We start from the raw sequence: 13977 nt of genomic DNA, 5'->3' as shown, positions 1-13977 counted from the left end.
GGTAATGTGTCGCACAGAAACTTGATGACGTCACCCTGCTCACAATGAGGTGGAAATCCAACTAGTCTTAGGTTTAAACGCCTTTCCCGGTTCTCAATGTCGTCCAATTTCAGTCGTAGAGCATCTAATTCAGCTGAGGAGGTTCCCGGTTCAGCGGCCCGTATGTCGTCGACCGCCTCCTCCAGCGAAACCACCCGTCTTTCCACCTCGGAAATGCGGTTAGCTATGTCAGCTAGCTTGCTATCTGTAGCTTTCGTCGTCACACTAATAGCCTCCAACTTTTTATCATGAGCCTTGGATTTCGCCAAAATAAGTGCAGTGAGTTTCTCAAACTCCTTACTCACGTCCCCAGACATCCCCCTGTTGCGAGTGTCCACGGTTTTATCTTCCAGTCGTGTCGGAGCCGGAGATGGGGGGAATAAGTACACTCTCTGCGAGTTACCCTGTGTTTGGTCGACGCTAGCCTCGTTGTTAGCCGCGTTGCTAGCTCCTCGTGTGTTGACCGACGACGTCACGCTTGCTTTAGCCGCATATGAGACTTTTCGTGTCTCTTGGGGCATTGTGGCACCTTATAAAGGTTTCTACAAGTCGGTTCGAAAAGTTTTTAGTTCTTTACTATTAAAAATAAGCAGAATGTGAAAAGATGTGAGAGCCGTTCTCCTCTACGCAGCCATCTTGGTTGAGCGCGTCACGTGACTCCTGCTTAAGCCCCATTTCATACCAAGTGTGGCATAAGCTTTGGTCGGTCTGCTGATAGTGAGTGGCTTTCACAAAGGATGCACATGACAATATTGTTAAATAGTTTTATAGTATGTCGAAACCCAAAGGCGGCTGACACCCGTGTTCCTCATGAGTCAGTCAGTCTGTCAGTCAGTCAGACAGACAGACAAACAGACAGTTGGTGACGTCAGCAAGCTGTTCCGAGGTAGTCGTCTAGTCGATGGACATGGGAGATTAGAAGCACGTAGGAATGAATTACTGGGGAACATCTGGACACAGCGCACTGTATCTTCTTGTCTTTTTATTATTTGTTTCATGTTTTGACAAGACAAACTATACAGACAAAATAACATCACAGCACAGGAGAGCAATTTACTATAGCAAACGCAAAACACGAATGCATCTTTTTGCCGCATTTCGCGCTTGTGGATTTGTTACCTTTGATGCTTTTGTGCGGCGCTGTGGTATGATCAAGTAGTAGGGCGCTGATTTACGAAAAACAACAAAAAGTTAAATAAAATATGGAGATAAGAGGTTTCTGTCGGACAGAGACGACGTATTGTTTAGCGGTCGACCGGTCGTGTCAAAGCGCTGTCCAGGGATGTGTGCGATGCTTTGCCAACACTGGACCGTGGCAAACGGAGAGCAGGCGTTCCTCTGATGCGTTCCAACAATGCAAGATTCATAGCCTTTATGCTTTGCAAACATGAGCTGTAGCAAAGGGGGGGGGGGGGGGTCATTTATTTTATTTTATTTTGGTTCATGCTGTTTTTTCTCAACATATGTTACAGTTGCTGTTTTCTTTCTTCTGTTTTATGATTTGCTGGCCTGTCTTTCACTTCCTCGTTGCTATGACTTTGGGTTTGACCCCCTGTTTGCCTTCCTGAGACCAAGCAAGGGTTGATTTACACAGCAGCAGCCTTTCCAAAAAGCAAGAGTTCAGGGCTCTACTGTGAGAGGCATGAAATCGGGTGTTTACATGTTTTCATGGGATTGTATGACTTTGACCTTTTCCCCGGCTTTGCACGTTAGTTTTGTTTTTTTTTAGACAGCTGAGCTTGTCACTTCCCGCAACCTCGGATCTGATGTCTGCTGTCCGTATGGGCTCGGCTAGGGACATTTTAGCCACGAAAGTGTTGTTTGCAAAGCAGGCACGCGCCTGTGAGTAAGCCCCAAACACAACAAACTAACAGACACACGCCCGATACGCAACATGGCTGTAGACAGTTCCGTATGGCCATAAACATCATAAATTACAGAAACAAGTGAACTAGAGCCTGATGTTTGAGGGAAGGAACTGGAGGATAGCCCACAACCTTGAAACACACACACACACACACACACACACACACACACACACACACACAGATACAGAGGCACTCAGAAATCCTCTGATGCGCAGAACCAAATCAGCAGATCAGCAGCAGATGAGGTGATATGTGGCGCAAATGTGACACAGATCTGTGTTTATACGCAAACCGAAACCAAAGCGCATCAATGGGCTTTTTTGGAAAATGATCAAAATGTAAACAATGAACATAAGCCCCGGAGAGGTCATCTAAAGTGTCTGTTTGTATTATGTTACCTAATGTGGACAAGTGAAGTGTGTGTGTGTGTGTGTGGGAGAGACCTCTGGAGCATATCGTTGTCGAGAAAGAACCTCTTATCTCCATATTCTAACTTTGTCTTTTATTTTTGATCATACTTCAGTCTGTCACACAAAGGTATCAAAAGTAGCAGATCCACAAGATCGAAACTGAATATATGAGGTTTCCACTCGATAGACGATGTCTACAGTGCGCGAGTGCCCACCGTCTCAAGCAGACGCTCGACTCACTCGCTTTATCTCGCTCGGCAGTGTCTCACATGGCTCAAGTCCGCTTCAGACGGTGGGCCTCCGTCATCTTCACCGAAAATAAGCGTTTCTTTACAAGGCATCTCCTACGGATACAATAATAGCCTTCAGTACGTGTGTGTGAACAGCACTGTTGGAGAACATGATACACTTATCAACTGTCCAAATGTTTTGTTCCTGTGCATGACATAATGAGATTGTGTGTGTGTGTGTGTGTGTGTGTGTGTGTGTGTGTAGATGACTCTGAAGACGACAGCCTGGACTCTGACCTGGGCCAGGTGGGGACCCACGCCTTCGCCAGGATGGAGGGGGACGTGGACAAGCAGCGCAAGCTGATCCTCCAGGGCCAGCAGTCGGAGGCCGCCATGCAGAAACAACACCAGCGGAAGTGAGCTCATCCTTCCTCCTCGCACACTCTGACCAATCACAAGCGCCTTAGGAAAGATCCAATACTCTAGTCCTGTGTCCGGAGGTGTGCACAGTAGCCTATCTGAGGGATTGAATGTAGGAGTCTCAGAAGTAATGTTGGAGAACCCAGACCGGTTTTATCTGTCTGTCTGGCCCTCTTTTATGCCCATATATGGTGTTCCGTGTCCAGGCCAGTCTGTGATGTCATCTCCAAATTTGGGCACTGTAGTGATGTCAGTCATTGATGTCAGTTGGGCATTGTTGATGTTAGTTTGGTATTGTTGATGTCAGTTTGGCATTGTTTTAGCACGCGGCTGACACTGTTTAGTATCAGTGATGTCAGAATGCAGACAGACGGTCAGACAGCGGACGCCGTACGGACAGACATTCGCTAAATTAATAGTTGGATATTAATGATATCGGCTACAACATGCTAACGGATAGTGCGAGCCCCGGATACGCATGCTGTAAAAATAGGATTGGTTCTATTTTGTACACGCGGGTATGCGTTTTGTACACAGACTCCTCAGGTCTCCCGCACAAATACTCCCTCCTTGGTGTAGCCAGGGGCTTTTCGCACGCGTAAGGACAGTGCTCGCGTGTGTGCACATTTTCTGGAGTATTCCGGCCGTCAGACTTACTAAAGGACCACGTTGTTGTCTCCACCAGCCGAAGGCTGAGGGAGAGTATGTTTTCCCCTCCGTCCGTCCGTGCGTCCGTGCGTCCGTCCGTGCGTGCGTCCGTGCGTGCGTCCGTGCGTCCTCGCAGTTTGTGAACAGCTAATCTCAGTCACCGTTGGCCCGATCGCTGCCAAACTGAGCACACACACTCCCTGGATGCCAATCTAGAACCTCTGCCCCACATTTTTCAAATCAGCCTCATGGTGGCGCTATAACAGGCCGATTTGTGTGTCCTGGTTGTTACCAGCTAATCTCCGGCGCCGTTGGCCCGATCGCTGCCAAACTGAGCACACACACTCCCTGGATGCTAATTCAGAACCTCTGCCCCACATTTTTTAAATCAGCCTCATGGTGGCGCTATAACAGGCCGATTTGTGTGGCCTGGTGGAGACCTGTGCTCGTTCCATCTGTACACTCCCAGAGTTAAGTGTGCACTCAGGACTGTGTAATATTATATTTATGACATGCATGCTCCAGCAAATCCAGAAATCATTGAAAACACATTTTGAAGAACGTCATTTTTGTAAATGAAATATTTGTATTGAAAGCACACTTTGATGAACACAAATGATGGCTATGTCATTTTTGTCAAATTAAATATCCATATTGAAAACACATTTTGATGAACGCAAATGATGGCTGTGTACATTTTTGGTAAATGAAATATTCATATCACTAAACTTTTATTTTTGAAAAAGAACAGTCCTTAAATACTAATTGGCGCCACCCTCTAAATTAAAATTACAGTGTTTATTCAAAGTAAATTAAAAGCAGGTCCTTCCCTTTACTCCAAATTCGGCTTACTTCTTGAGAGAAATGGCCTTGAGGTTTATGACTTAATATAGAAAATTGTCACGCATGAGTTGCACCAGGTGCAGCGCCAAAGTACACTCATCAGCGAACCAGTGTCTAATTGGTATCAGCCATTAAAAGTCAAAATGTCCCAGGGATATCAGACATTTGTTTACATGGCCTCATATCCTTTAACCGGTTAAACCCATTCGTTGTCCAGCGGGTCAGAGCATGGTTTCCTCCATGAAATTGAAATGTATTGTGAAGTGACCAGTGAACTATAACCTCTAGTCTAAGTTATTTACTTTTAAGTTGACATTTGTCTCCTCTGTACAGTTATAGCCGCTGGCTGTGTCAAGCCAGGGCCGAAGATCTGTCGGATATAGCTTCACTTAAGGCCTTATATCAAACTGGTAAGTGTGTGTTAGTGAGAAATGGATACAGAAATACTGTGTGTGTGTGTGTGTGTGTGTGTGTGTGTGTGTGTGTGTGTGTGTGTGTGTGTGTGTGTGTGTGTGTGTGTGTGTGTGTGTGTGTGTGTGTGTGTGTGTGTGTGTGAGTGTGTGTGTGTGTGGGGGGGGGGGGATGTATCTGTTAAGGTGAGGGTCAACATTAGGCATGTGATTGATTGAATACTTTATGAAAGGATTGTAATGAATTTATGAATGGATTGTATGTTTTCACAAAGATTGTTTAAAGAATAACACAAAAAGCCCTAGGGGCTTGTTTCCAAGTTAAAGGACAACTTTGTTTTTTTTTTACAACAAGGGTTCATATTTTGATTGTAATTAGAGAAAAGAAAAGGTGAGTGTTAAAATGTTTTCATTTACTTTGTTCTATCATTTTAGCACGTTTAGCGATTTTGATTTCAGTGGGTGGGGCATGCATACAAGTGGCTAAATATGTCTTTTTAGACAAAATAAGCCGGCAATTTCTTTATTACTATTTACAGTAACACCAGTAAGGCTCCCTAATCGGGAGATAAGCGACCGTAGGTCACTTATCTCCACAAATAGGGCAAAAATGTGTTTTGCCAAAATCTTCCTGATCCATGTTGATGACATGAGTGTAGACATACTGTGTAGTGATTTTCGTGATTTTAGGGCAAAATCTGTAGGAGCAGTGTCCAAAAATGTGTTTTAAAAAATCGGCCTGGAGGTGGCGCTATATGGGAGAGATTCATGTTGATGGGATGAGTGTAGACATACTGTGTACCGATTTGCGTGATTTTAGGGCAAAAATTGTAGGAGCAGTGTCCAAAAATGTGTTTTGCAAGAATCGGCCTCATGGTGGAGTTACGGCATTTTATGTGAGCTGCAGTGTAGGGGGTCCTCCACTGGGGGCGCCACCACTTTTGCATCCGTTCTGGAGCACCAGGAGTCGGTGGTCCCCGGGAATTCCCCGTGAGCAGCCCCGTTGGGGTGGTCATTTGGTCAGTTTAGCAAATTTGGTCATTTTTTACATCTGGGGGTCCCCCAGGGACCTGGGGGTCCCTGGAGCTCCGGGGCAAAATTTGGCATGGATCGGGGCAACGGTTGCGGAGATATGAGCAGGGCAAGAGTGTGACGTGTGAGGTGTGACTGACTGACGGACTGACGGACGGACTTACACTTTGTGCAGGGTTTGATAGTAAATGCGACCTACGGTCGCAACTACTAGCCCCCATAAGTCACATCTGCCCATGAAAGATTGTGGTTAATCTTGGGAATGTGTTTATTATGTGTAAAAATACATATTTAGACACTTAGAAAGGAGTACCGGTAAATGAAAACATATTAACACTTTTATTTTCTTTAATTACAATCTAAAATGTGAACCCTTGTTTTAAAAAAACAAAGCTTTCCTTTAAGCTCAGCATTCTTATTGGGCATGGATCTGTTAGCCTAGGGTTACGGTAATGCTTAATAGGATGCCATCATAGGGTTAATGGAACTTACCGGCGCGCGTGCATTGTGCGTGCGGACCTCGGCGTGTGTGACGGGCGCACATGCGATCGATAGCGTTTTGATCGATAGCGTTTTGATTTCGCTCATAACATCCGCCATTTTACATGCATTCTCTATGGGGGCTTGTGAAGGCTGCGCTACGCTGTGTCCTGTGCACGTGGGCTGACCAGGAAGTGCTTGCGGCTCACCTGGCGATAAATAAGCCTTATTTATTATGATTTAATTCCAGACATAAATTAATTGCCAGCCTTGCATTAAAGACGTCCCCAAATGTCTTAAGGCAGCCAAATAGTTAAGTCGATGGGATATGGAATGAATGCAAAGTCCCTAAAGGTTTGCAACACATGCATGCGCGCGTCTTCCCTGTTGCTTTTAGAAACTTCTCGGCTCTGTGGAGGACATAGGTCATCAGGGATTGAAGTAAATCCCTTTTCTCATTATCTGTTTCCGGGATTATAACCAGAAAAGAAATTGAATGTCCTGTGTGCTCACAGTTGGCGCTCCTCTCAAACACACTGCTCTTGAACCTTCAGCTGTCTCCATTTCTGTCTATTATCTGCCCCTGTATCTCTCTTTGTCACTGGCCCTTACGACCAGTAGGAGGCAGTATTATTCCACTGGCAGGCTTGCCAACAGACCAATGAGACCATCTACAGTACTTTTTACCTTATCAAGCTTTTTCTGACAAGGTCATGCAAACACATAATGAAAACACAATTAAAATAATTGTCCATTGTTCAAATACTTCTCCTTCCTGTCTCTCTCCTGTCCAAACAAAACCCCAAAATGTTATAGAAGATCTTAAAAAACACACATGAACTTGGACTCGATTATATTTCATCTTCATATAATTGATTCACACTAATGGGACATTAGTAACATTTTTGTCTACTCTGTGTCTCAGAGGAGGGCTGTGGACAGTTCACACTAAAGCATCAAAACAAGCAGATCCACCGTTCCACGTTTCGAGCTTTTCGATACTACTTTTGCTATTTTTGAATTTGAATCCTTAAAAGTAAAGACATTTGAGGTTTCCACCCGACGATTATTGTCATTGCAAACGGATCAAAGGACTGATTTAAACAAGTCTGTCCTCTTGCTTTCTCGCTCTTCTATATCCAGATAGCATAGATAGAAACATAAACACCTCATAGGCCGCTGCATGTAGTTCATTGGAGCAACCTGTCTCTGCGCGCCCATGTCCATTGAAGCACATTTTAATCAAGCAACAACTTGTTAATTCTGTGTGCACACTGACATGAGCATAACTGTGTATAACATGTACATGGTATGTTTTAGGTGTGGACATGTGTGGCAGAACAGTAATGGTGGTCGTAGGAAGGAATATCCCCGTCTCCCTCATTGATCTGGAGAAGGTAACTCTCATGACTCTGAAATGCCATTTTGAAACCCTTTGAAAATAGAAATGCGTACAGTTTTCAGGACAAGGACCCCTTAGTTCAGAGAGAGATGAAGCAGGGACCCACCACAACCTTGTCATAGATTCGATATAGTTTAATTGTTTGACACCACAATCATCAGTGTATTTTGGATTCGCGACTAATTTGTGTTTTCAGATATTTAACCACTTGAACTGTCGTCTGTCAATACTTAAAAAACTTGACCTTTCACTCTGTACTTAGTGTGCTCTTTTTTCCCTCTACACCAAAGCTCTTTGCCGAAAATAGCCGATCTACAAGCTCACAACGCCTCGTGCTGCGAGGCGTTGTGAGGCTGTAGATCTGCTATTTTTGGCTAAAGTTCTCAGAATATGGACACTAGGGTTCAACTGGTTAATATAAAAGTTAAAAGAAAAATGTTTCGGACCCCCTGTAGTAACTCTGTGGACCCCCTAGGGGTCCCGGACCCCCTGTTGAAGACCATTGGCATACAGGATATGTGTTGTCTATATCCAGGAGTCCATGGCATGCGTATGTGTGAGGATGTTTGGCGGTTTGCTTTTTACATCTGTGATCATAAATATTTTTTGACCGAAAATGCGGTGACTGTGTCTCCACAGATTATTTGTCGAGGTAATTCCTAGTATTCATGGATTAAAGTTCAGTCATTTAGATTCCACCCAAGCCAGCATGTCTTCTTTGAAAGCAGGTTTCGCACCGAAAATAGCAGCAGCGTGTTTAGAAGTTAGAGATATGCCTGATTTACACTTGCATGCTGGTGTCGTGCACCAAGAAATTACAATCTACACGTTGTCAGCTTGTAGAGCTGCTAGTATATCAGAAAATAACATTCATAAATCACTATCGTTAAACCATTTAGGCCTGAATGCAAATCTGTGTCGCTTTAGATTTGAACCACTTTAACCATTATTTAAAAATAATAGCAGATATACAAGCTCACATCGCGGCACCAAGTGCGAGCTTTTAGATCTGCTGTTTTTGAAAAATGTGTGCAAGTCTTTGAATATTTTTGTCCCGATTCTATAAATGCCTTCTTCTAAATCAGTGGTTCTCAAACGTTTTCATGTCAAGGACCCCCAAAATGACATGTATTTGGCCATTTGGCAAATATTTGTGTTAGAAATTTAAAAAGATATATTCAAAGACTTGCAAAAAAATCATACATTTTCAAAAATAACAGATCTACAAGCTTGCAGCGCAGCACTCGGTGCCGCACTGTGAGCTTGTATATCTGCTATTTTTCAATAATTAAAGCATTAAATAATTCTAGGCCACTTGAACACTTATGTCTTCACCAGTAACGTGTGTGTGTGTGTGTGTGTGTGTGTGTGTGTGTGTGTGTGTGTGTGTGTGTGTGTGTGTGTGTGTGTGTGTGTGTGTGTGTGTGTGTGTGTGTGTGTGTGTGTGTGTGTGTGTGTGTGTGTGTGTGTGTGTGTGTGTGTGTGTGTGTGTGTGTGTGTGTGCAGGCCCTGCTGTACTTCATCCACGTGATGGACCACATCACAGTGAAGGAGTACGTGATGGTGTACTTCCACACCCTCACCCTGGAGCACAACCACCTGAACGCTGACTTCCTCAAGAAGCTCCACGACATCGTAGATACCAAGTAAGATCCATCCATCCATCTATCCACCCATCCATCCATCCGATTTCGTAAGAGTCTCTTACGAAATCGGCAAGAGTGCCTCTCATTCTCAATACATAAAAAGGCTAAGCTATATAACCTCTCCATCATCAGCAATAGTCAGTGGTGCGTGTTCCCCACACTCCCAAGCCCCCACCGTTGTGCTCAGGTTCACCGGGAAATACTCGGTCGCATCCATAAGATGGCAAACAGTGCCAGTAAGAGGTCAGCCCATTTAGAGCTTTCTATATGAAAAGGACAATCTTGGAAGTTGATTCTGAACAGTAATGGTAGCCAGTGAAGAGAGGCCAGGACAGGGGTTATATGGTCTCTCTCCCTTTTGGACCAGTTGGAGTAGGGACTAGAACGACTAAGCCCAGTGTAAAGGGAGTTACAATAGTCTAAACGGTATGATATGAGGGCATGGATGACTATCTGGAGGTCTTGTACAGAAATAAATGTATCTTTTTTATGTATAAAGCCACCAAATAAGTCTGGTTTTATTATGTGTGCCATACTGAATCCCCATTGTGATAACCAGGACCACAGCGATCAAAGAAGGACACGCATCCATCGATCATTGAAACGTTTACATTGATCTACTCTAGGCCTATTTGCATTGCAAATTAGTCAAATCGCTTGCATATCTTTCCCTTGAAGACGAGAAAATGGGTCCAGCCTTCATCCCTCTCTCTCACGATAGTGTTTTCACCACGGCAACACTGTTTTACTGTTTCCAGGACAAAAGACCTTTTTATTGTCTGCTGCTGTACTGTATGTGCTGAGGTTCTTTCTAAGAATTGACATAATTTGGCTTGCAACCGCTTCTCTGACCGCATCTCCATGTTTTAGTAGCCGGAGCTGTGTCCAAAACCAGATTCAACACAAAGTCTTTCAGTGGATAGGCGATATGGTTTCAGAGTGGAAGAATGTCCATCCATATGGCATAGCGGTATGCCATAAGCCTCCCGACAGCTTCTTGGCCTTGCTCGGTTGGGGTAATAAGATACTAAGTCTGACCAGGTGCAACCTGTGGATGAAACGTGCAGTGCACAGTGCAAGATGAGCTTGTTCTTAGGGATGGGACGATAAACTATATTATAGTTAATCGTGATAAAAAACACTCACGATAATCGTATCGTGGACATTCATTTATTGTGAAATCGTCCTCTGTCATGCACTGGGATCAATTCACCTTTTATTTGCTGAGCTGCATGATATCCGGTACCACTTACACCCTCTATAATTGGTAAAAAGGTATTTATAATATACGTACTTGATACAGTCTTTTTTCACTCTCTATAAATGACTAGCAGTGACTGTTATGTGCACTCTTTTGTTTGGCACTGTTTGCTAAGTTATGCTTGAGTATAGCTTTTTTTTGTGTGTGTGTGTGTGTGACGTGTCACTTATGAGCGTTGAATGTTTCGTGGTCACTTTATGTATATATTCTTCTTCTCTTTTTGCAATAGCTTTCGACACTTTATGTTTTATTTATCTTTTTTTTGTGCTTGCTCTTTGGACTGTATACTACAGTACTCTTTTTCTTTTTCTTACTTCTCTGTAACTTGTAACCTTAACTGCTGTGCTGCCTCTGGGAAACTGAATTTCCCCTGTGGGATAATAAAGGTATCTATCTATCTATCTATCTATCAAATGTAATTGACAAAATATCTTTTGTCAAATGTTCCACTCCAGGATAATGGATGTTGGGGATATTTTGATTATCACGATAATATTGTAAATCGCGATTTCTTTGGTTACGATAATCGTTATATGACATTTTCATATTGTCCCATCCCTACTTGTTCTCATGCCCTCCTCTTCCCGAATTGCTCTTCAAACCGTGAAGACCAATGTCTCTAAACCGTCGGTTTGTAGTTCTGGGGGTCTTGGCTGTCACGCTCGATGAGAGCCTGTTTCCTCCCAAAGCCCTGTTGTGTCTCCAAAATGGATAAATTAACACTGAGGATTTTACTGCACTTGCAGCTGCACGACGCGGCCAAGGTCGCAGTGTTTTGACTTTTGGAAAAAAAACTAAATGAGCTGTGAAAAGCATTTCGGTCTTTTTTTTGTGGGCCAGTTTTGGAAAATCTGGCGCACCGCTTCTTTCTCTGGAACAGGAGCCTTCCCTCCCCTTGGAGAGTGTCCTGGCCAGGTGATGTATTGTTTGCGACGCTTCCCAAATAGAGTTTTGAAAAGATGCCATTGTTTCGCTCACAGCCCTGGACGGACTTCAATCTATTTTTACTATCATCACTCTGCAAAAGCCTCATTACATATGGTTGTAAACTTCACTAGCAATACAATGAAACTCTGTTAGTGTCCAATATCTTACCAACCGCAATTAAAAAGCCATGAACCTATTCCTTTTGACAGCCCTTTACATTTTATGATGGAGAGATGCACAGGGCTGAGAAAAATGTCTATTATATTGATATTGTGATAATGAAACTAGACATCATCTGGGATTGTTAATATTGTGATGTGATATAAGTGTTGTCTGTTTCTTTATCACTTACGCTATTTTATGCTTTAAAAAATAACTGATCTACTAGCAACAATATCGATGAAGGTATATTGGTCAAAAAATGCACATCGCGCACGATCTGTGCACGGATCATGCACCAGGCGTGTGTATAGTAGAGGACCTGGCTAAGATATGTATGCGCTTAATTTAGGAGAGAATATCTCAACTGTTCTTGGCTAATATGACCCCAAGGAACAACTTAAGAACTGTGCGAAATTCTCTATCCGGGGTGAAATACCCGAAAATGACCACGCCCTTTTAAAAATGACCACAACTTCCAACATGGCTTTATCTTCTAAACCGTTGGAGCTACACATTTTCTGAAGTGCTCAACATGTTCAGAATACCAATGTTTAGGCGGACATATACGTGTGTAACATTTCTAATTTCGATATTTTATGACAAAACAACTAAGAAACGCTAAAAACGGTCAACTTCTTATTGTCCAGGGCCTTAGGGAAAATTTTTGCACTAATCAGTGTAAAACCATCAAACTTGTCCCAGATGTAACCCAGAGCATGCTCTAATGTTTTAGGAAGGGTGCCCAGCGACTCTTCAGGGTCATCATTGTGGCCAAATCCAATATGGCCGCCATCTCAAAACAGTTTTGGCTATAACTATTGAACCAGATGAGCTACAAATGCAAACTTGGTGTCTATTTCATGTTTTTTGACCATTAGAAACATGTTGGAATGCTTGTCTTTATGTCTGGGTGTATCTCAACATATTTCAAAGATGACGTGTATCTGAAAATGTATTTGACTGTACCTTACTTAATCTTTGCCACCTTTTAGCAAACATTGTGTCTAAACACAAGGGTAGAGCACTAGAGCACTTTAATTAGCTTATTACGAGTAAGATGCCTCAGGGCGACAAACGACCTCACCCTAAAGGGCGAGGTCGCGCCATGTCTTGGCCATCTGGCCACTGATGTATATCGACCAGTTACCCATATATGGAGACCCGTGGTACCCGTATATGGAGATCCTTGTACTTTATATGGAGATGTGCTGTGAGAGCCCAAACATGCTCACTCAGTTATTTGTTATGTGAAAGTCCTATGATGTCTATGACATCTGACATCATACCCTTTTATGTCCATAGATGGAGATCCCTGTCTGTAGAACCAGCCACACAGATATGGGCTGTCTTGACCATCTGTCTTGGCCATATATGGATTCCGTTAGTGTGGTATGTGGCCGATGTGGCCTCCATATACTGTATGGGCATGGGCATGGGTATGAGCATTCCCATATGAAGTCATGTGAAGTCCTTATTATGTTGCCTGGTTAATAAACCAGACTGCACTCAACACCACCCCCTGGCGGTAGTGAAGTGTGTGATAGAGGCTGGCACCGCCAGCAACTTATTATGGGCTTAATATTGATGACATCAGGGAACTCCATATATGGGCATAAAAGGGACTCTGTTTGTGTGACATCACAGTGAAGCCAGGGCGTGACGTCAGAGCGGCAAAGCCATTCTGTTAGAGTGGTTCCCCTGACATCACAGTGATGTCAGAGAATTATGTCAGAGCGGCAAACCCATAGACCGTAAAAAAGTGTACACGTCCAGACGTCCACGCATCCAGATGGATGAAGTCAGCATGTGCTGTTTCACATACTACACTGCGGCCTTCATGACATCATCGTGATACATTATTACATGTATCATTATGTAACATAAAGTTTCATCCAGATTGAGTGTAGAGTTCTAGGAGTGAGTTAAAACTGGAGAAAACAAACAACCTATGTATCTTAGATGCTTCTTCTCCTTTCGCGTATCATCGTCCGGTTGGCAACATTTTAGAAAGTAACAAGAAATTTTAAGATTTCTTGTTACTTAGGGGAGGCCATGGGGCTGGCTGTCGTCTTCTCCCCTTTGCTGACGTCAGCCTAGGCAGGGTCTGAACCACTCACCTTCCGTATGAAGGGCTGGGCATATGCACTAACCACTACACCAACGTCGCTTCTTAGATGCAATTTTATTGAAACAATATAA

The 13977-nt window shown here is 43.5% G+C and overlaps 1 protein-coding gene across 1 annotated transcript in view; it reads left to right on the top strand.

The window, feature by feature from the left end:
* Positions 1-13977, top strand: part of gdap2 (ganglioside induced differentiation associated protein 2) — a 67818-nt gene that overhangs the window by 19910 nt on the left and 33931 nt on the right. Inside the window, exons 8-11 of the mRNA XM_080753204.1 lie at positions 2813-2963; positions 4792-4868; positions 7701-7777; positions 9289-9428. Coding sequence (XP_080609330.1) covers positions 2813-2963; positions 4792-4868; positions 7701-7777; positions 9289-9428 — 445 coding nt within the window. The remainder of the gene's footprint in view (positions 1-2812; positions 2964-4791; positions 4869-7700; positions 7778-9288; positions 9429-13977) is intronic.

This window comes from Nannobrachium achirus (assembly GCF_963921795.1).
Source record: "Nannobrachium achirus genome assembly, chromosome: 22".
NCBI lineage: Eukaryota > Metazoa > Chordata > Actinopteri > Myctophiformes > Myctophidae > Nannobrachium > Nannobrachium achirus.
Note: the sequence above shows the minus strand (reverse complement) of the source record. Positions and strands in the feature narration are given on the sequence as shown.